Genomic DNA, 23,793 nt, shown 5'->3' with positions numbered 1-23,793 from the left:
CTGTGCATGCTCACATATGTGCTTGCCCATGTGCCCAGTGGCTATCGTTTTGAAAGTGCTCAAAGGGAACAATGCTGTACTGCAAACCCCCCTCTGTTGCTCAACACTCAGGTTCCTTCCCAGAAAATATCACATCGGTCCGTGTTGCTTTGTGGTGGGGAGGAGGTAAATGGCAGTGAAAGCACCCCAGTGGAGAAGGAGCGCACAATAGTCCATAGAAACCTTCGCCAGGGCCAGTTGTATCAGCCTCTTTGGCTGGAAGTTAAATGGCATTGTGAAGGATATTCACTGTGGTTAAACCAAAAGGCCTCAGCCAGATCTCATTCACAGGTGGAAGATATAATTCTCTATATTCAATATGCATCATATTTGCTCAATAACACTTATGTTGGCAGTAAAATAAGACAATTTCTACCTGTTAATCTCTCATTCATTAACCCCATAGACAATATTGAGAGGCAACGTCACTTTTTGTTCAGGTCGTAGATCCTTCTACTGGTCTCTGATCAACAAAGCCATTTAGCCGTCTGCCAAACAGAAAGGCATTCAGCTTCACAGTCCACCATTAGCAGCTGACTGGCATTAGAATGCTAAGTAGACTGTTAGATATACTGTAGTGGGTCCGCCTCAATTGTGATTGATGGCGCTGACATTTCCATCCCTTTCACTAAATTACCAGGGTCCTTTCATTGTCCTCAAACAAATTCTTATTTAAAAAAGCTTTGTCAAGTGCAACAATATGGCAGTGCCAGTCTGTGACAAACTTGCCCCCCAAGTGTCACAGCAATGTTTCTGCTGTCCATAACAAACACATTGAAAGAGGCAAGAAACAAATGGCTGCGATTGAACCTGCTCCGCTAACAGTCATGTCTCATGCCTTCTTTGTGATTTGCAGAATTAATGACAGCTTATCACAGGAATGGCAGCAGCAGCAGCACCTACAGTACATCCACAGCAGGAGTGGCTGCCTTTAGATTACCCACGTTGTCATGAATGCATGGATTTAGACCCAACACACATTACTTTTCCTCTTTTTTAGCATCTCATTACAAGAAGAAATTATGGCAGCAAAACCCGCTGAGTCTTCACAATATCTCGGGTTGAGGTTTTCAGCGGCTTCGAAAATGACATGAAGTTACAGTATGTAATTATCAGCACAGCAGACACTCTCGGATGTCACTTGGCGGGTCTGGGCCCCAGCTGTGTGTCATTAGTGTGGCACCTGCAGGAGTGGGCAGGAATCATTGACACCATCTCGAGTGTTTATTATAGCATGTCCACTTCCACAAACAAATAAAGAGCTCAGACCGAGCGAGGGGTGTTTCAAGGAGACAGCCACTCGACTGCAGAATCTCATCTGTTACAACTAAACAATAGTGTTAGTGTTCTTTGTGAGCCCTCGACAGCTGAAAATTATTTTGTCAATTAGCACAAAAGGACGTGCGTGTCACTATTTCATTATTTTGATCCCTCTTCTGCAGATGTGCACAGCTGGTTGGTGACCTTCGGCTTCCAGCTTTACAACGTCATCCCTGGTTATCGAAAACCCAACACGGAGACCATGGAGCCGTCCTACGAGTTAGTCAGCACCCAGATCAAGACGCAGGAGTGGGATAGCACAAAGGTAAACCAGAGAGGCCCTCACTTATCCCACTTTTCACCCCACCACAGATCACCCTCTTCCATCCCCCTGCCAACATCATTATCAAATAGACATGCTCTGTGTAGCCAGACTCCCAGAGGAGCTGCCAACTATCAGGCCAAAACACGGCCCAGTGAGCCAGGTCTCTGCCCCTCGTCCTCAACCCAACGGGTTCAGGCTAAACAGCTCTTGTAATTGTCCTGCCATTAGGGAAATTCACTCTCCATTCCCTCCACCACTGGCCATTGATTTCATCTCAGTCTTACACCGTTAGCCAAGGTCTGAGAAGTAGTAGACATGCTCTGATTCCCACGTTTATCAGGCCTTTTAAGTTACCTCCAACTCACCTGAATTATTGAACAGGCCTCTGTTGTTGTCTTAGGTTTGGTTACAGCCAGACTAGTGAATGGCACCCTTCAGGAGGTCAGATTCATGTAGAGTGACACTCTGGCTGCCACCTCGACACAGAGAGTATTTGTTTATAAAAAAAAGAAAAAGAAAAAAGTCTCCTCATCTATTTGTAAGCCTAAAAGCTTTTGGGATGATACAATACAAGGTTATCTGAGTCTGTGACCTCTGGTCTGACCAACCAACCATATTAAGCAGGCAAACCAACCTGGCATATTAAACAGAGAAAGAAGCGTGTATTAAGAGGTCCTGCGGTACTAAGAAGAGGAATTTCTTCTTTTAACACTTGAGGATTTAAAACATTTAAAATTAAATCCCAAACATTAATATATGTGTACCTCAGGTTTTCACATTTTTATTTCCCTTGATTTCATAAATTCCTCACCATATGCTGTGTGAGTGTAAAGTTATTTTAGTAGAGATCTCACATCATGTAGCATTGACCGCTTTGGGAGGGTTTCTGTCAAAGCACCCAAGGTCTGACTCATGCATGCTGCTTGTGCCTGATGCTCCACAGAGAATCTCTGAACTCAAGGTACCCATTCACAAAGGAGCTGCAACAGAGAAAATATCTAATTTAATCCAAAGACATCCCAGCAATTTCCATTTCAAATATTTGACTGCAGATATGATGGAATGGTTTCGTAGATTAGAAAGAATAAATGCAACGCTCTCTTTTTTTTCAGTTATGCAGTTGCAATCCTCAAATCATCACTCACCTCAGACATCAGTGTGTTTTTATATAAGAAAAACTACAGAATAAATTATTAAACATCCAAGGTATTCACCCACTGTAGAGGTTAAAGATCTTCTCTACGGCAAAACAAGTCTTTAGGTTGTTGTTTTTTTCAAGCACTTTGTATGTTGAAAGGAAATGAGTCATATATGAATCTAGAATAGAGAATCTGCTTCACCCTGAAACACTAAGGAGAGGTAGATCCATTTGAGTGATATTACCATTGAAAGCTGTTTCTTCATCTGCTCACCCAGCCTTTGAAGTGTATGTTCAATAACGTCTATGAGATCTCTAAAAACTCCTGTAATGGAAGCTTTAAATAGAAAACTAAGCCTAGATTTGAAGGCGTTGCTCATGTTTGCCTGGGAGCTCCTCCTTCTCTCATTTAAGTCGTTTACAGTACACTGTAAGTTGAATGATGTGTAAGGATAGATTGAGATAATTAGTCTTTACCCCTTGTACGAGGCCAGGCGTGATATTCTTATCTGGAGCTGCGGCTTCAGAATGGTGTTCAGAGCTGGTTAATGCCACAGTGATCCTCGCTGCAGATGGTCAGGCCAACCTAATTAAATGTAGGATTCTTTGAAGCATAAATATAGCTTTAAAACTACACATGGTATATGTCCTGTGCACTTGGCACTTTATTTTATATGGGGGGGAAAGTATGCCTGCCTTTCTATCTCTTTTCATTTAAGCCCCTATTTTGCCATGCTGCTGAATCCGCACCCAGATTGAAAAATGCCGTGAGGGGCCAAACAGATGAGGTTTGTGCAGCACAAGACTTGATCTCTCATTCTGGCTTTTGCTGGAGGCTGATTCCACCCCATGCGATGTGAATGATGCCTCTCTGGGGGTGTCCCAGGAGGCTGTTGCAGTAAAGTGGAGGACATCGCCCCCTTTCCTCCTCGTGCCCCTGGGACAGCTGACCGGGTCACACTGTTGGCACGGTAAACAAACACGAAGTGGCATGGTGTGAAGTGCCCCCCCAGGCCATCACTCCTGAGGGGCCCAACAGCACAGCTGCCCCCTCCCTGTCATATGTTTCCTCCTTCATGTGGGATCTGATGCCGTGTCAGATCAAAGTGTGGGCAGATATGCCGGTCACCGCTCCACATCTCTCCACCCCACCCAGTCCCCCAGCCTGTAGCCTGTGTAGCCTGTGGAGGCCCAGAGAAACAGAATAAGAAACTGTCAGGAAGACTTTGAATGTGACTAGTTGACAAAAACTCCTCAGGACGCTCACAGCCTCTTATCTTGGGCGATGGCATGAAGACGTAGTGTTTAAGGGGCCTTTTTGTCGCCGCTCAGATCTGTTGAGGCGACTGTCTCGCTGTGTGTTGGCTAGCTTCCATTTCATCTCACTTCCTTCATTTTAACATCTCTCTTTCTTCCTGAGGAGTGCTCTTGTCATGTACTATTAGGACAAAGGAGTAATTTTGCCTGATGGGAATGTGGTATCTATACAAAGCTTTGGTCCCTTAAGGAATGAGATATACATACTAGTTACCAACAGATTCCTGTTTCATATTTAGCACAGCATGGCTGTCAGAAGACAGTAATTTCACCCTTTTTCAAAATATCATGCTTGTCACAAATAATCAGAGAGATTTGCATTTGCTGAGAAACATCTCTGCCCCTACCTTGACTGTGTGATGTGTTCACAGCTGCAAGTTATCATGAATTTGTACTTTGCCATTGATAATGGATGTAATTACATCATTATTTATGTACACGTGTAATGGCTGTACACACATACATAGGCATATTTCTATACAACTGTGTGCGAGCATTTGTGTACATCTGTGAGTTATTATTTATTTTGATTTCTGTCACATTAATACACTTTCCACAAAAGGTGTTCTCATTCAGTCATACAAAAAAGAAAGGCTTAGTGCTGAATTTAAAACGTTTGAAGTGTTAAATGAAGCAGTAGGAATCTCCTTTTTGAAAAAAAAACAAAAAAAACAGGTGCATCTTAAAGCAAACACTCCTGCTTAGTCCCCATTCACAGCAGGATGAGCAGAGAGGTTATAACAAAGGTGTGAGGCAATCAAAAATGAATATTTGGTAAATATCTAGCGAAATGTCTTCAAACAAGCGGCAAAGTAATAATGTGCAAATGAATTTCTTGCTCCGAGAACAAATGAAGGATACTTAACTGTGTGTATAGATGCTGTGTGACTGAATGGTGTTGTCTTTGTTTTGCAGTCCTTGCTGGGTGTTCAGTGTGAGGTTCAGAGGCAGCTGAAGGCCTTTGTGAAGCTGGAGCGTTTTGGCCAGATCTACAGAGCCAAAAGTGCCGGATGTCCTCAAGGCGAGAGCAAGAAGATCTTCGCTTCTGGTGGCTCCATCTTCGGGAAGGGGGTGAAGTTCGCCATACGAGATGGTCGCATCGGCACCGACATCATCAGTTTAGCAAACGAGGACGGGCGTCGGATGGCCGCCGTTCTGAACGACGCCTTCTACCTCGAGGACCTCCACTTCACCGTGGCGGGAATAGACACCCACTACTTTGTCAAACTGGGCTCCGTGGAGGGAGACCTGGCCCTCATCGGCATGACGGTGGGCCGCCGCACGCTGGAGACCGGCGTCAACGTGACGGTGTCTCAGGTCAACACAGTGCTCAATGGCAGGACTAGGCGCATTACTGACATTCTGCTACAATATGGCGCCCTGTGTCTGAACACACGTTACGGCAGCAGCGTGGACGAGGAGAAAGTTCGCGTGCTGGAGCTGGCCCGGCAGAGGGCCGTCGCCCAGGCCTGGGCCCGGGAGCGCCAGAGACTGAGGGATGGAGAGGAGGGTTCGCGGACCTGGACTGAGGGAGAGAAACAACAACTCCTGGGCTCAGGGAAGGTGCAGGGCTACGACGGATACTACGTGGTTTCAGTTGACCAATACCCTGAGCTGGCAGACAGTGTCAACAACATTCATTTCATGAGACAGAGCGAAATGGGCCGAAGGTGACATGAACACGAGGCTCTGCAGCGACAGACTCAGATGTAGGACATGGGACTTCTTGCCAAAGACAGTTGTGTACATGACCACTTTTTTTTTTGTTTTGACTGTGCTCAACTTGGTTTTTAATATACTGTAAAGAAGAAAAAACATGGTTGCAATCAGTTGCACTGTATTAATAGAAGAGTGCCCTTCTCCTTTTGAAGATTCTTTAACAGTCTTTGCCCTTCAAGTGCGGCTGCTAGAGGATGAAAATTTGCGATGTCTGTGACTTATTTTTGTGACTCCATTTCCTCGTCCCTGTTGGTGATTCTGTTCAAAGGAATCCAAGAGGAGTATTGGTAATGCATTATGTTCAGTGGTTCACTCTGCTGCCAGACTTGCAGATTGTTATTCACAAGCTTGCTCCATTCTGCCTTTTCTGCGCCTCAGCCAAGGAGATTCCTTCTCTTTTAATCACTTCTTTTTTATACTTGAAACCCTCATAGCCCCAGTCATCCATAAATAATGAGAGAGATTTCTGTTGGCGGTAGAGCCCTTCATCAAAACACTAGCTGTACTTGTCAGGGCACCTTCATTTGTTTGATGTCTTGTAATTTTTTAACAGGAGGCTTGATGCTCATCTGTGGTCTTAGCTCGGAAGGCTCCAGTGCACCCTGACAGTGCATGTTGATGACCTTCCTTATATGAAATACAAAATTAGCAAAACTGCTTAATCATGCTTCAGTTGTATGGTAAAGCCAACAAAGGGATATGAGGTCACTTTTTTTTTTTTGTGTGCATTTTCTTTAAGTGGATTGTTTTTTTATCCAAGGAAGAAAATTAAAAACATAGAATAAATTGTCCTTTTTATTTGACTGTGGTCAAACAACTCCATTATGAAAATAGTGAGGAGCCAACAAAAATACTGTGGAATTAATGTGTGTATTAAACAACAAAAGGTATTTTACAGGAATGGTTTTTGAATTACATTTTAGTTTTGTTTTATAAATAGCTATATGAATTAACAGTATAACAAATGTGAATTAAAAAAAAATGTGAACTATTGTCCCTTTTATTGTTAATTGTTGTACTTGAACAATACTTAAGGGTGTTTCAACACATGGAATAAACTATGAAAGGTGGTTTAGTTACATCAATTACTGTGTTTTTTATTAGACCAGCTACATTTTACTGATCTCAATTGCATATGAAAGGCAGTGTTTGTTCATCATGGAGATTAAGTCAGTATTCCTCACCACCAGTCTGTCCAGTCTGTTAAAAGTTTGGGATGAAAATATTTTTAATAAGTGAGAGTATAAAGATGGATAAAGGATCCAGTCTCGTCAGTGATATATACTACATTAACATATGGTCTGTTGAAATAGATAGGCTTCACATTGTATTGTGGGTGAGATGAAAGATACAAATTGCCTTTGCCCTAAGGGCTGTCTGCAGGTCAGCATCGAAAAGTGCTTTCATACCCCAGAATAGGGCTCCACTTGGTCCCATGGCTGGCTGAAATGCATTAGACCTGCAGATGTACTAGTTCCTGTTTACAGACTAAAGGTCATCTATACACGCCAACCTTGGAAATAACCCGTGGACACATTCTAGCTCCCGTATAGCCGACCCCCCCCCCCCCCCCCCCCCCCCCCCCCCCTACCTACTACCCACCCACCTCAGTGGAGACTGCAAAGGACAATTTACATCTGCGCATTCAAAACCATTATTATGTGAAAACTCAAGAGGACTCGAGACTATTTTGGAAATTGTGAAATTGATTTGACTTGTGGTACTTTCTGAACTATGCCAAGCCACTGCACACTATCGACCTTCTTATCGTTTTTTCCATCAGACATATGAACTTGTTTGTGTGTGTAGGGGTGGTGGGAGCATGATTGAGTGTCTCAATCTGTACAAACGTTAAAGCAAACAGTACACGGTTTTTTTTTTTTTTTTCCTCTGCTGTTGGTTGATTCAGTGATGATGTTTTGTTTCCAAAAAAAATATGTATGTTCAGCATAATATGAATGAAGGATATTTGCATTGTGGAATATTGCACTGAGAACTGTTGCGTCATAAGACTGTATCTTTTTCTAAAGTTTTGGACTCATTTTGAGTTTGGGTTTGTTCTCAACACTGTGTTTTTAGCGCTTCTCTTTGACTATGTAAATATGAAGACATCAAAGTAAGCTGTAAATAAAATGCAAATGTAGATACCTCTTAGAGCTACATCGGTGACCCTGTGTAGTCTTAAGGTAGAAAAAAATAAAGGGAATATTTTGTGTTTATTTTCTGTGTTTTGTTTTATCTAAAATGATATTCTGTATTGCCTTAAATATATTTTCATAGTGTTGTCAATTTTAGCATCAATATTGCACTGCTTATTTAATATGGGCATATTTTCTGCTCATCTCCATCTACAGCATGTTATATACATTCATTTTCACCTTACTTCACGTTTCATGAGATTTTAATGAGGCTGATTTAATGTAATATGATAATGCAACACTGCACCATGTGTGTTTATCCAGTTAAACATGTGCCACCACCTGTTTAGATCTTTAGTCTATTAAATTCTCAAATGAAGTGGACATGTGGTCAATCACAGCACATAAAATACAGACTATTAATAAAAGTAGTAAATGTATTTAACTGTCGTAAGATAAGGAAGCCTTAAGGGACTCCGTGCAAAACTTAACAATTAATTAAACTGTCAAAGTTGAGGAACAATCCTTTGATGTTACAAAAGCCACCCAGGAGACTGTGTTTTTAAACTTGATAACTTTGTTGAAACAAGTGGAGCTCAGGGGCTAATCCTGTTAGCGGGCAGGCTGGTGCGGGAGTTCCTGCCAGTATGTGGTGGCAGCGAGGGAGCCTGGAACATTTACACTCACTGCAGGCAGAGCTGAGCTCAGTGCCCAGAAGAAAGCACCATGGCCTGCTTTACCTAAGCAGACAGCAATATCTCATTTGTTCTTCTCCACTTTGCATTAATGTGAGCTGAGGATACCACTGAGCCCTCTGCATGACGGACGAGCCACACATGAAACGATCACACCCAAATGTTTGCTTTAGCTAGTCTGACTACACAAGTTTTTTGCAAAGTAAATTTCAAATCTGCGGCTCTCATCTTTCCTGAGACAGCCTGAGCCTCGGAGCCCCTCATGCCTCCGATAAAGAGGATTTCTTTACAGGGGAACAGAAAGTCCTGCGAGCAGAGAGGCTGAGCATGATGAATTCTGCTGCAGAGAGGCAAAATGTCCTTTAGCCTTGAGGACTGTAGTCTTTCAGCAGAATCATAATAATAACTTCACCTTCCCTGTTGCAGAGAGGCAGTCTCCACAGTGCACTCTGACTAAGAAAGAGGGAATTTTAGTTTCTGTATATGACTGATCATTAGACTGAGGTCATCAAGGACAGACATTCATTATACTGTAGCTGTTGGCCTATTTAAGGGACAATGCAGCATCAACAGTTTTTAACAAGGGCCAATTGTTTGCGACACAAATAATTCACCTAATTCATGAGATTCAAATGATAGGTTATTCATAGATTGATGCAGTATCATGATGTATAATACTGCAATGGTTTCATATTTTGCCTTGAGAACAAACATGTCCTTTGATGCACCATGCTCCATCACTGAGTGGCTCAAAAAGCAGAGAGGGAGGAAAACAGGGTGGGCCACAAATTGTAGAAAGAAATGGCTGATTCACTGGTTTTTGATGAATGGCCATATTAAACCCTCACACACATTTGCTCTTGTCGTTTGTGCTGTGGGGCACTGAAAATCTGTCTAATTGCACTTTAAATCGATTAAAGCAACAAATCATGACAGCTACAAATAACAAGTGATCTTTTGACCCTGATTGAACACAAGACACAAAACAGACCAGTGTGTGTGAATGGGTTCACATGAGATATTCAGGTCACATAAATCAGAACAAAATTAAAGGAGGTAAGCTTGGTTGAAAGCGACACCAATTTTGTTTTCCTTCCTATATTTATTACCGCTTTTCTTCTATTGAGGTTAGCATACTAATCACCGAGCATTAGCTGAGCTGGCCCATCTTGACACATTCAGATATCAATCAATCAATCAATCAACTTTATTTATATAGCACATTTAAAAAACCACAGGGGAAGCCAAAGTGCTTTACATTAGGACATAAACGATAAGCACATAAACACAAAATCACTTTAAAAAAACAAACAAATGGACCAGCTCACTGCAGGTGCTTTTATAGGGAGTGACATATAAAAATTTAAAATTAAGGTGAGTTAAAAGCACGGGAGTAAAAGTGTGTTTTTAAAAGAGATTAAAAAACAGGAAGCGAGGAGGCCTGTCTAACATTCAGGGGTAGCGGGTCACTGTCATGTCCTGAGGAAGCAGAGGGCATTTTATAACTTTTTAACCCATTGATAGCTAGACCTTCTCTTAGCTAGAAACATATTTGGAACCAGAGAAAATATGCTTAGGCTACTGCACCTTTAACAGAAATATTATTTTCAATTCTGTTGCTCTTGAGTGTGTTTGTTTTTCTTTTTTTTCCAGTCAGCTGGCTCTGCAGGAATTGGTTTCAGAACTCATTCCGAGACAGCACTCTCACCATTTGTACAGCATGCGGCTGAACTCTGAATTTGATCTCATATTCACTTAACTCCTGCCATTACATTCAAATTTGACCCCCTCATCATACTTGTGTGAGAGAAGAGAGCCCTGCTTTTAGGTGGATTTCACAACTATGCCAGGCGATGGAAGGCAAGACCTTTCTTTAAGAACCATGCATGACCTATTTCCCATTACTTGTGCTGAGACTGATGAGAAGAGATATCTGTACATTGCTTTCACACTCCATGTGTTTCCGCTCACTGATAATTTGAACATTCTGAGCCCAAGTGTTGGATAAACACTGGCAAAGGTATTTGCTGTGAAAATCAACAAAAGATTGATTCCTGCTGAGGGCCAGCCACCCATTCCCTCAACCAACCCTTTACATATTCCGAAAATAACCACGAAAATGAAACACCTGCTGTCTCTCATTTCCTTCTGTCTGTCAATCTCAGGTACTGTAATTACATGACTGTCTGCTGTACATCTTCCCCCTGAAGATCAGCGATGTTGTTGCCAAGATGCACCGCTTTGCACCACTGTTTTGCAAGTTTTCTATGAACTCGAAGCAGAAAGGCCACTCGTTCAAGTTGTCCCAACAGTCGTAAAATAAAACTGGTTGGTACGATGGTCCACATCTGCTGTGTAGCCTGATAACACCATATGCCTGAATGGAGAGGACAGCCTCAGATTCTGTCTTTAATCATTCAAGTACACATTCCCCTCTCCACCAGTTATGCAAATGGTGAACCAATCATAAAAGCTAATGGGGCAAGGAATGGTAAACCAACTGGCCATAGAGAAGTCAGGCAGACTTTTCCTCAAGGTTTGGGTCTCATTTGGATGCCCACTACTATGACAAAACACACCAGCAACAGAGCTGCTCAGTAAAGTGCAAGCTTCGGAAATAAAACTGGGGTGATGGTTTTCAAAAGTGTCATATTTCTATGGGTCATATAAAGGCCAGCATTGCCTCTCACAGAAGTGGCCTGCAAAGGGAAAATGGAAAATGTGCAGTACTAGCACCTTAAGCATTACAATGCTGCATGCTCGTAATATGAGAGGCATTATTTTCCAAAAAGAGTTAAGAGTCTGAGTCTGCTCTCCCCCATTGTAGAACAAAACAACCTGACAGGCTTGACCTCTGTGCCAGTTTGAGAGCAACTCATTATATGGCTTTCAGTGTTGAAGTAATTTTCAGTGAGATACACATCACCAAGTTAATCAATAACCTGTGAAAAGCCACATCAAAGCTGGCCTCACAAATTCACAGTCTCTAGTTCCTTATTGGAGGTAAGGCTCACTGCAGCTTCAGACTCAAGCACCAGGTCACGATTTGTTTTGTTTTCAACCTCTTTTTGAGAAAGTATTACGAAAATAGATATTGTGAAGAAATTGATTTGCATGTCTTTTCATGTGAATGCAACTTAGATGTGTGTTTTTCATTATTTTTTCTCCTTGGTTACCTCTGCTTGTGCAACTGAGAATTGACAATTCACTTTTGATTCTCACTCTGATCTCTGCGGATTAAGTTGGAATTGACGCAGTAAGAAATTAATCCTGTCAGCGCAAGGTGAAATTCTTTTCTCTTTTTTTTCATAAATTCACACTGCGTGTGTGTGTGTGTGTGTGTGTGTGTGTGTGTGTGTGTGTGTGTGTGTGTGTGTGTGTGTGTGTGTGTGTGTGTGTGTGTGTGTGTGTGTGTGTGTGTGTGTGTGTGTGTGTGTGTGTGTGTGTGCGTGTGCAGCTGATGAGTATCGGACTCCAGCAGGGTATTGGTGATGTTGCTGGACTCACTGGAGGCAGAAGCCGCAGCTGCAGCTGCCGTCTTCCATCACATTTCCCCTGACAGGTGTGAACAAAGGACCCAGAGAAATGTCACTGCAGCATTTTTAAGTCACTTGGACACTGTTTGCATTCAGGAATGAAACTGCCTTTGCACATTATGCAAATCATATTGACAGCATATCTAATGCTTTTATTAGCCTAATTATGCCTAAGGTCAAATCTGTTCATAGCAAAGGATCAGTGCCCATTTAAACCAAGTGTCTGGGAGCATTCAGGTTGACTGAAAGGTTAGTTAATGCTTAATGTCTTAGGACAGCTTATCATGTAGCACTTCATGTTCCTGAAAAAAATAGGTGTTATTGATTTCTGTCTATGACATGAGCACCACTCATGGTCAGTCAGGAGCTGTCTTCACCGTCTAGCACGGCAGCAGTAATAAATAGCAGGGACATGGAAAGATTTTTTTTTTTAAGTGTGAAAGTGTGACAAAAGAGGGAAGACATTAATCACAGATGGAGGCAAAGTTGAACCCCTTCAAGGTAGGGTTTGTCCTCAGTGGAGATACTCTGTTGTCGGCGTTGAAACAAGGCATATGCATATTTAATAAGCTTGAGCTGCTGCAAAGTATTTAGCAGCAGGCCATATTAAAGATGCATAAAGCAGTAGGAAAGGTTGTGTGTTCTTTAAATTAGACAGCTTTCTTTAGGTCAAAAGGTTAAATTGTTGTAAGGATGCTCAACACCTCCCATGCTTAAAACCTCAGATTCCCCCACATGTAACTGTCTTAGTTACAGTCAGCTTTGTGTACTGTTCATCTGAGGTGATTTAAGCCTTTAAATCTTTAAATAAGTCACAAAACTGGTGACAGAATATTTTAGATCTGTTTGTGCTTGCCTGACGCAGCTGCTGCACTGCTGGGACTTTTGGATGTGTGACACAGGCAAAACAAAAGAATCTGTCTTCATAAATCTGTCACATTACCTATTTTACTGTGCAATGTATATTTCTTCCTGAGCCTGGCCACACAGACAATAGACTACTCACAAAAAGTTAGGGATATCTGGCTTTTGTATGTGTTACGGGTCCAAAGGATGAGGACCGTGGTGACAAATATGTTACCTGTAAAAGCAGGTGAAGAGCGGAGTAATGAAGACACCATGCGTCTCTGTTTTCCTCCAGAATGTGTCTGCGTCTGATTTATTTTACACAAAATAAAAGCTATGTAAACACTAAACATGAGTCTTCACTATACAATTCAGCTGGTTCTTTGTTCACATCATTCACATTCAACTATTCCACAACCTCAGTGAAATATGTTCTCTTTAAGCAGTTTCAGTTTCTCTAATCATCACATTTCTTTTCATACACAGTTATATTCAATAAACAGTATCAGTAAATACATCACATGTTTGTCAAATTCAGTATTTTACCGGTAGAAATCACTATTCACAGTGTATAATGAAAATCCAGCATGTTGGAATAGCCTAACCCTTTAATGGCATCTGTACACAGAAGTGCTCATAGTGCTTGTGCTACACTAGCTAATAAACTCAGTCACTTTTAAATATTAACTGTTAACATTCACATCTCAACAAAAATATACTTTAATTGGAATGATACAAACATAACCCGTGTTTTTCAAAGTGTATAAAGTGCCCAGACTCTCATTACAGTGCTTGACCTGAACGAGCTCGGCTCGTTAATGGCGGCTGTGCGGCGCATTTCTCCCGTTTTCTAGCGCATGTTACCCGTAAATAACTCAAACAAACCGTCTTAAACTCTCTTGTTTACATTAGCATGGATAAAAGGCAACAACATAAAACAACATTTTCCGGTTCTCAAACCGTTTACCGACCTGTAAAAGCAGGTGAAGAGCGGAGTAATGAAGACACCAGTCTGAGGTAGCAGCGGAAGGTGGGGCTCCTTTACCGTACCCCCCCCCCCCCCCCCGAACACCTGGAGCAACCACAAACGTTCCGCCCCACTGCTTTTCTAAATAAAATGACTCCTTTCAATGTTCTCTATTTTTTTAAATAAAATAAATGAAAATAAATATATATATTAATGAAAAGTGTCCCATACAAACATAGATTTTATGCAAAATAATATTAATGTAGCCATTCCCTCTTAGGGGTGCCACATATGACATTTCAGAATGCCCCAAAAATGTGCTATAATCTTTACAGGTTAACTTAATTTGACCATGTTCTAAACTTTTGAATGCACATCAGCTGTTCAATCTTTCACTACATATAACACCACATGCTGTTCTTTAACAAGGCAATTAACCTCAAAAACCACCATAAGTGTCTGATCCATGAATCAACCACTAAATGTTCTGGTTCAATGACAGTTTGTATTGAACCAGTCCGCTTCATCATGCTGTTCACATTTTGTCATCATTAAACCAAGACAACATCTAACAGTCCATCAACAGCACAGTACCTGGACATGTCAAGGCTTCAAACGATGTTCTCAGAGGGAAGTGCCCACTAAGCTCAGAGTGTCACAGAGTGTCATCAGCAGGTTGAGCAGAGACACCGAGAGACTGGAAGAGTCGCAGAAAAGCAGAGAAGTGGACGTCCTTTGGCCGCATGACAAGTTATTGAGGCATGGACATGTTTTGTTGTGATATAGCCACCACTGTTGTTAGCTTTTGTTTCAATAAATTGTTTGAGATGAATAAATTACCATTCCATACTTCTACTTAAAGCAGAAGTAAGCGATCCGGTCGTTTTGGCTAACTTTTTGTCAGCCGATGGAGTTAGCAGCCCCGCCCTCGTCATGGATCTATTGGTCCTCGTCCCTACGTCACCACATTCACGCGCATCCCTTGGCTGCACACACAGCCCTTCATGCCGTTCTCTCTCCTCATTGGATAAAGCTTGTAGGATACAAGGAAGTATACAAGACGTTTTCTCCTCGGCCTAACCCTATGAGGAGAGAGAACGGCATAAAGGGGCGGTCCTCTCTGTGTGTGCAGCCAAGGGATGCGCATGAATGTGGTGACGTAGGGACGAGGACCAATAGATCCATGACGAGGGCGGGGGCTGCTAACTCCATCGGCTGACAAGAAGTTAGCCAAAACGACCGGATTGCTTACTTCTGCTTTAAATGCCCTATACTTTGATGATATAATATCACTGTAGCATTAATTTTTTACATTTTCCATAAATTTCACCTGAAAGTTGAATATCCCTAACTTTTTGTATGTTAATAGTGTATGTTAAAGAAAGACTTCCAAAAAGGAAGTCGCCGCACTCACATTGAGGTAGGACAAAATCCCCAATGTGCTTATTGCATCACACAATTGTTTAACAACTGCTTTGTCATCAATGTGAGAGCAGCTGTTGTGAGCTACAGTACCCAACCTGCAGTGCAACTGTCCAAGGACACTGTGAATCACATTCAGTCAGTTGAAAGAACAAAAAAAATGTCAGACAATAACTGAGCTAGGAGAGACTTACTTTTACCGGACTTCTCAAAGCTCCAGAAACGTGTAAATGCTCTGTGGTTGATACTGTTCTACATTTCTACCTACAACATAGAAACCCATGTGATTCAGTGGGAATGATGCCTCTCTCATCAAGACTGCAGAAGATGAGCAGAGACTTTTGTTTCCTTTGTCCTCCCTTGAATCTGCTACTGTGGTTTCAGTTTGAAACACAAAGCCTGAAGTCAGTCTGACAGAATTATTTTGGTTACAGAACCTTTGGGAACATTACAAATACTATTATGTAGATCAGCCTTGGGGAATTTATTTTCAACGTTGTGCATTTGGATTGCGACATGCCTGGCCTCTCATTTCATTTACCCATACAAATAAGCCTGCCAATCCAAACCCTTTAAAGTTGTGGAGATTTTTTTTTTAGCACATTTTCATTGAAAGAGTTATTTTCTTTCATATTTTTCCTTAACCAAATTTTCTTTAAAATGTAGAACTGATAAAACTGCTGACCTCCTGTCAAACACCTCTTCCACAGACAGGCACACACTCTGTGAAACACACCAGTACCGCAGGCAAAGCATAAAAACACAGTGATTATTGCTGTAAGTAGGAAAATGTTTTTAACCTCGGGTTTTCATAGTCACTTCTTATTTGAAAGATTTTTTTAGAAAAGCTTGAATGCTGCTGTTGTGTGACATGCTGAACATCGTTTTGATTTGAAACAGAAAGAGAAAGACACACACATACAAAAATCCTTTTATTGTATGACTCAGATTTCTATGATCCCTCCTGGCTTATGTGGAGTTTTTCTACACTGTTGCTCTACATGTGCAAATTCATTGTTTATTGGCAAGAAACCTCAGACCAGTGCGTGCAGTGGAGCAGAATTAGATTATAATGCTACTGTACACTCCTTGGCTCTACCGCCGGCCTCTCTGTGGATACTATGCTATACTTTAGACATGAAAAATACAATTTACCTTTCTAAGACGATACTGTGCAATAACAGAAAACTCACTTTTTGATAGTCAATGTCCCAATGCAGCAGAAACAGATTTCATTAGGACACAGGGGACTCAGTCAGAAACAATCAAATCTGCATAAGACATCTTAAAGAAGACAACAACTTTCAAGAGCTGCTACCACAGCTGGTTCAGCTTTTTATTTCCCCTTAATGATGAACATTAACAATCTGACAGAAAAAGGGGAAATGTATTGTGAAACACACAACTAGATACACAAAAAGTTGGCATATCATATAATTTGCTCTAGAAAGAGATGAACAACAAAACAATGTTTGTTCAACACGCAAGATGCCAGCTCTTTTCATCATGACATAATATCTCAGTGGCAGTGAAGCTTAGTGCCAGCTCCCAGGTTACACTGCATGTGTTTTGTTGTTTTCGGATAAAAAAAGATGATATTTCAGTCTCTCTGTTGCTCTATAACAAAGGTGCTTGAATGGGAACTGGCTGTATAAATAAATCAGATGCAGCTTGAGGACAGCATTTTGCTGTTAAAAAAATTGATGTGGGGGTGTTATGATTTTGACACCAAAAGTGAAATAGTGCTCCAAATGTCCACCACCACCTCATGCTGTGGAAAAAAGACTAATTTAAAGCAGAAGTAAGCGGAATGTTTGTGTTAACTTCTTGTCAGCCGATGGAGTTAGCAGTCCCCGCCCTCGTCCCTATGTCACCACATTCACGCGCATCCCTTGGCTACACACACAGAGAGGACCGCCCCTTTATGCCGTTCTCTCTCCTCATTGGATAAAGGTTGTAGGATACAAGGAAAGTTTTCTCCTCGGCTTACAGCAGAGCAGAGTGACTGACAGACCTGTGTTTCGGACCAAACACTCTATGTAAGTGATTGCTGTCGGAAGATATAACTATTTAAGACTTATATTAGCCAAAACGACCGGATCGCTTACTTCTGCTTTAATAAGCTAAGCATGGAAAAGAGTAACAAAGAGGTTGCAGACCCCCAGAAAATTAACTGAAAATCTTGGTCTGTATGAAACCTAGGATTTGGAGAATCATTAACACCCTGAAAAATATGGTAAATGATGTTGTATTTTGTAATTTTTTGTGTGCGTGTTTTAGTTTTTGTCATTTCTATCACAAAATTCACACCTCGTCTGCTGTGTGGGTGAAGAGACAGCCCCTTAATTTTGAGGGATAGTTCAGGTATAGGTCATAATTGTTCTATAATTAACACACAACAACATATGGCCCAAGCTTTGTTTTCATAAATACGCTGAAAAAAAGAAGAAAATATTTAGTTGAATATGCACATGTTCAGTTTGATGTAGTGAGTGAGAGAAATTTAAAAGCCCACATGGACCACCAAGACATTACCATTCATTGTTTAGTTAATTGGGGGGTATAGTTGGTACAGTACGTCTTAATAAACTAAAGTAATTAGTCATAGATTTATGGTTGGACGTCTGCTGAGGCAGCAGTTTGTAACCTCTGCTGAGGGGGATTGTTGCCTTTGTAGGGAGGCAAAAGAAGGGGAGAATATGATCAGATAAAATATAGAATCATTTCACATATCTTCAGAGCAGCACAGTAGGACACAACAAGGACAGATGGATGTGTTTTAACACAGTAGAACATTATCTAACTCTCCAAACTGCCCTTGACAAAGACATGTACCCGCCCCAGGGGTGTCACACCACTTACCTCAGCACTCTGACCTTTCTGATTAAATGTACATGTCTCAGATACTCTGTCTTGCCAGAAGAGTTGATGTCAACTGGACCTGCCGAAGTTACCTCAATTAAAACTGCACCGTGTGTCATGGATAATACGTTTTTTTTTGTTCCACTGCAGTAACGTTTCCCCATCAGGGATGAAACCAGTTATCATTCACTTACTGTATCATCAGATCATTCCTGCATCAACAGGGGAGGTAAATGAAATAAATCAGCAGGGGAAGGACACATTAATGATAGGGCTGTGGAGGAATGCTCCCACACAAATAGAACAGAACGGCTCTCTGCTCATTTGTAGTTTGCTGTTAGTGAATTGTTCATCATTTTAATGGCTTCCTCATTGTGTCTTCACTCTAAACAAATGCTTGTTGAACAAGAAGGCACTCGGTACAGAGCTGAATTTGGCCAAAAGACAAAAAAAAAATAGCTGTTCATTTCAGACAGACGTTTGGTACAGATTGCGAAATAATGGCAACGAGCTTTCAATGTCTGACATGGTGGCAAATGAAAGGTCATCATAACCCTATGGATTATTGAAAAAAACACTCTTGCTGCTACAGACAAAGAGCCAGTGGATGGATACATACAAGTGAAACCTTTCTGGAGGAAGTAATTTGTCATTTGTATGCTATGTGGAACAGGTGAAGTCAACTCTGAACCTTCATAGCAGGTTGCAGTAATGTTAGGCAGCTGTAAATGTCCAGAGGAGCTGTACATTGTTCAGCTGAAGCTGCAGATAAAAAAGAAAACCCGCAGCAGGCATTTCCTTTTCAAAAAATCACAGAAAATAAACCAAGAAAGCTGTTTCATTTGTAGACCCAGAGTGAAAAAAATGAAATAAACAAATAATTTTTCTTTCTCTATACAGAGTTTATCATTTTGCTATGGCAACATGTAGTCAGACAAATACTAAGCAAACGCTGGATGTACGGTGTAAGTGTCTTCACACACTGTACACCCTTTACAAGATAAGGGAATAAAGTCCAGTTTTATCTGGGGTGACCTAGATAAAACTAGAAATCCTGCATCACAATTGAGAGTTAACGTTAAGGATCATTTGTGCAAATGATCCTGTAAACGAGGATAAGGGAGATATATCCTTATTGGAAGTTAAATTAAAGAGCCTGGGCCCAATCTGTACCCTCCCACTGCAGGCACCCAGAGGTGATGCTGCTGCAAAGAGTGGATGAGAATGAATTGTTCTATTTGACTGCGGCTCCGGATGAGAATAACAGTTTGTGATGAGATACAATATTTTGATATTAACTCTCCGCTTTTCTATTACTCATCATCTATTCTTAGCCATCTCGGGAGAGGCTTGTCTGTGACTACCTTCAATGAAAGAAAATATATAAGTTCAAGATCAGTTAAACTGTTGTTTTTTTAAGGTAGACGCTGTAATGTTGTTTCTGCTCCTGGTGGCACGACTCTGCCCTCTCCTCTGCACAACAGAGAACAGAACTTCCTTTCATTGCAAACTGAAAATAGCCAAAATCTGTCAGGGATACGCTGTGATGAGTTCAATCAAAACGTAACCTGATGCACAGTAATCATCACCACCCCCGCATGATTACTGCTTTCTGAAATTAACATACTGTACATAAATGTGATGGTTCCACTCAGTCAGTACGCAATCTGAAGACTGTATAGGCTAGCACTGTAAATCACATCAAAATAAACAGTTATTGTGACTCACTGTGGTACAAGAACAATAGTGTAATCAGAGATTTAAGTATGTCATTCTTCTTCAGCCAATGGAGTCAATGGTCAATGAAAAATGGCTTGTGAGGAGTACAGTCAGTACACAGAGTGAAAACATGCTGAATCAAAGAAAAGTCGGATATAAGCAATATGATAATTACAGTAAAGCTGTACCCCAAGGAGACAGCCTCAAGGGGACAGTGTCATTACCTCCTCTTAAATATGTTTAATTTATTCTTGTCAGAGCTGATGTCACACAATCCTCTTCTCGTCATCGGGGTTGTCGCCGTGTGGCTTTCAGCAGCTGCTCTGCAACTCGAACTGCACAAATTAGGAAAGCAGCTAATCATTATTTTCATTAGTGCTAAATTAGCTTTAATATGAAAGCATGAATGGAGCCTGTTTTGTCTCAACAACTCACTCAACCCAAAACCCGGATGCAGCCCAATATCCTTCAAGGCAGAGAAAGCAGGAAACCAGCAGTTCTTTTTATGTATTTCTTAAAATAAAAAAATTTAATAAATCTATCAAAATTGTTGACTATTAATTTCCTGTTGATTGGTTATAATCAAAGAATCACTTCAGAACCAAACAAACTCATTTGATTTTACAAATATATTAAAGTGATTACTCTGAACATCATCCTCTCCACAGTAAATGTCTCCAGCTCCACTGTTAATGATATTTTCTCTGAACTTCAGATTTTCTCTTTCATATTTGAGCTGACACACACACACACACACACACACACACACACACACACACACACACACACACACACACACACACACACACACACACACACTGCTCTGCTGGTAACTTGAGAGTTGCGGGTGAAGCAGAACAACGGCCCAAATCTCTTTCATTGAGGGTTGTTAGTTCCTTTTGATTTGTGTTTGGCCGAGTGTCACCCAAACCCATTCCCTGAAATCACATCACTATAATGGTCTAATCAGCACTTAACGAGCCATGTTACATAAAATCAATGCAGCCGTCCATTTGAGAATGCAGAATATTTGGAGGGGCTTGATGAGGGCTGGTGGACTGAGGGGGTGGGGGTGCAGGAGATGCTGTCAATGCGGTGCGGTGCTGCAGTCGCCGCGCAGACAGCTGAGAGCAGTGGAGGCACCTGCCCTCTGAGTTCAGTGATCCTCCTGAGATCCGAGCTTTTACAGCACAATCCTTTGTTTTGCTGACTAATCGCCTATTGATTCTAACAAGTTGTTAAGCCCAAATAAGGTTGTCAGGCCACTGCAAAGCAACTCATCCACCTGTGGAGAACAGAGAGCGGTGCACCTCCCATCAGGACCTCCTCCACCTGACTTCTCTTGATGTATCACATGTGGAGTATAAAGAGGAGAAGAACGAGTTACTTCAGGGTGTTTCGTTTAGATTGTGTAAGAATTGTATAGATGCAGAAAGCAGAGTAGACAGTTTTCACCTTGTTACGTGCACGCATTGCCTTGTGGGTTGCGTGGGAAGATGTGTCTGTAGAAATATAAATAGTCTCCATGCGACGCGTCTCTCCCACGTGCACGGTGCATGTTGTCACAGAATATGTCAAGCCTGCAAACAAGAGGGGGGGAAATTACCATTCAAGTTACAGCTGAACACCGAGGTTCACCTCAACCTTGCTCCCCTGTTCTTCCTACTGATGCGTGGAAAGAAAGCATCTCCTGGATGCAGCTGTGTATTCACTGGACTATCTGCTGCCGGTGAAAGGCAGCAGCTACGTTTGCATGGTTGTTGATAGAGCTGCAGAGGGAACATGGCAACGCCAGCTTGCTTCCATTTCAGCAGCCCTCGGAGCTGCAGATAAATAACATGCTGGAGGCTACTGAGGGGTAAATGAATAAACCTACTGTCGCTGGGGACTGGGAAGGTGAGGGGGAAGTGTTATGGAGCTACAGCACTACCCTGTGGAAGAGGAAGATACTGCATGATGATAGGCCTGAGGAGGGGAAGACAGATTGCAGCAGTAGCTCTAATAATGTACATTTCCTGGAAGGGATATTTTATTTATTCATTCATTGTTACATGTGTAGCCTAATCTGTATTGTTTCCCCCACCATCAAATCTAAGTAAACTTTCTCCTAATTGTTGGCTTCATTAGGCTTAAGTCCGATTGTCACCATGATTCAACTTTGCTCATTGAAACATATGATAGACGTCCATGACCTCTACAGATTTCACATTAGATGTTGCAGTCTTTGTCAGTGACTCAGAAAATAGAGTTGCTCTGCTCCACATTAGGAGGAGCCCATGTGCATAATTGTTGCCCCCATGCTGAAGATAATTAATATCAATGACCCTGCTGACTTTTCAAATGCATCATGTTGGCTTTAATGATGATGTGTCATAAGCAGCCGGAGGTGGAGACACCCAGCTCTGTGTTTGCTGCCAGAGCCAGACCAGGGACTCCAAAGCTGACAGGCGAGACCAGGTGAATAATTGTCAATGGCATCTTATTACATTGCTGGCATGATCTGATTTACCCCAGTAGCAAATGGTGGGAATAGACCAAGTGCCGTTGTGGGTATTGAATTAACAAGGTTTGCGCACAAATGGACCCCACACTGAAGGCAGATACCTCATGCAAGATTAAAGAAGATTTCCACGCGGCCGTGATAGCTGCTCTGCTTGCTTCATTACACTACTGAATCACTCCACATGGGCTGAAAATATATTTTTCATTCCTGCCTATATGTGGAGAGGAGCCTTGTATGTGGCCCTTTGGATGAAAAATGCTGCTCTGTGGACTTGAAGAGAGGCTTTAGCATCCAGCAGGAAACCTGACATTTTTTACAGCAAGACACAATGCGTTGCCACATATTCCCTAGTTACTTTGGATATAGGCAGTGACTAACTCAGCACTGGAGTATTAAATCATTTTAATGGAGCAGGGAACAGAGTTTACCAAGTTAACTTAAAACAAAACAAAAACTCTTTAATACTACAAATTCTTTCTGTTTCACCTCCCAAACTTTTACGATACCACTCTTCTTTGGACAAATCTGATATTTTCATTTCCTCTACTTATCCAGTCTACACTTCATATTATAGCCTAATATACTATATATATATATTTTTTTTCAATTATGTTATAGTATTCGTGAAAACTGTTGAATATAAACCGTGGCATCCAGAGGCGGTCCTGGCTAGTTTTACGCCCTGGGCGAAACCATCCCGTGGTGCCCCCCCCCCCCCCCCCCCCCGAAAAAAACCCCACCAACGAACAAACACAAGAATATATTATAATCAGTGTTGGGGGGGGTTTCTTTTAAAATGTATTCCCCTACAGATTACTGATTACATGTCCCAAAATCTGTAATCTGTAATGCATTTCGATTACTCAAGTAAAGTAATACTAATAGTACTTTCTGGATTACTTTTAGCGTATTTCAAAATCACCTGCCTGAGCGCCTTTAACACTGAATTTGATCTTACACATGATCTTATAGGCTACCGTGGTTCCTCTAAATTAAATCATCAATAAATGTGTTTGAATTTGTCAAACCACAGTTTAATTTGTTATTGATCATCGATTTAAATTATTTTTTTAAATAGCCAATCACATAAAATTATAGGCTTAGGCTATATTAAAACTGAGCAGCTTGACTACAGCCTCTGAACCTCTAAAAAAATACACAATTTAAAATAGTTTTTGTTTGTGAGTGTAGGGCCAGCAACTTGATGATATTTTGAATATAAAGTAATGACAGGAAGGAACCACTGTTCCATCTGTAGGCTAAACTAAAAATGTGCTTAAAGTCACGTCTCTGCTGAAGTCGGTGTG

At 41.5% G+C, this 23,793-nt stretch overlaps 2 protein-coding genes across 3 annotated transcripts in view; one reads left to right on the top strand and one right to left on the bottom strand.

The window, feature by feature from the left end:
* The window catches only part of tenm4 (teneurin transmembrane protein 4), a gene marked incomplete at both ends in the record, with an annotated part of 110,992 nt that extends 105,239 nt beyond the window's left edge, over window positions 1-5,753 (top strand). For both annotated transcript variants that reach the window (XM_083984489.1, XM_083984488.1), the window contains 2 exons: window positions 1,482-1,624; window positions 4,995-5,753. In XM_083984489.1, coding sequence (XP_083840615.1) covers window positions 1,482-1,624; window positions 4,995-5,753 — 902 coding nt within the window. The remainder of the gene's footprint in view (window positions 1-1,481; window positions 1,625-4,994) is intronic.
* Window positions 1-23,793, bottom strand: part of yap1 (Yes1 associated transcriptional regulator) — a 139,435-nt gene that overhangs the window by 8,967 nt on the left and 106,675 nt on the right. The window lies entirely within an intron of this gene.

Source organism: Trachurus trachurus (assembly GCF_905171665.1).
Source record: "Trachurus trachurus genome assembly, chromosome: 13".
NCBI lineage: Eukaryota > Metazoa > Chordata > Actinopteri > Carangiformes > Carangidae > Trachurus > Trachurus trachurus.
This window is presented reverse-complemented; position numbering and strand designations above follow the sequence as displayed.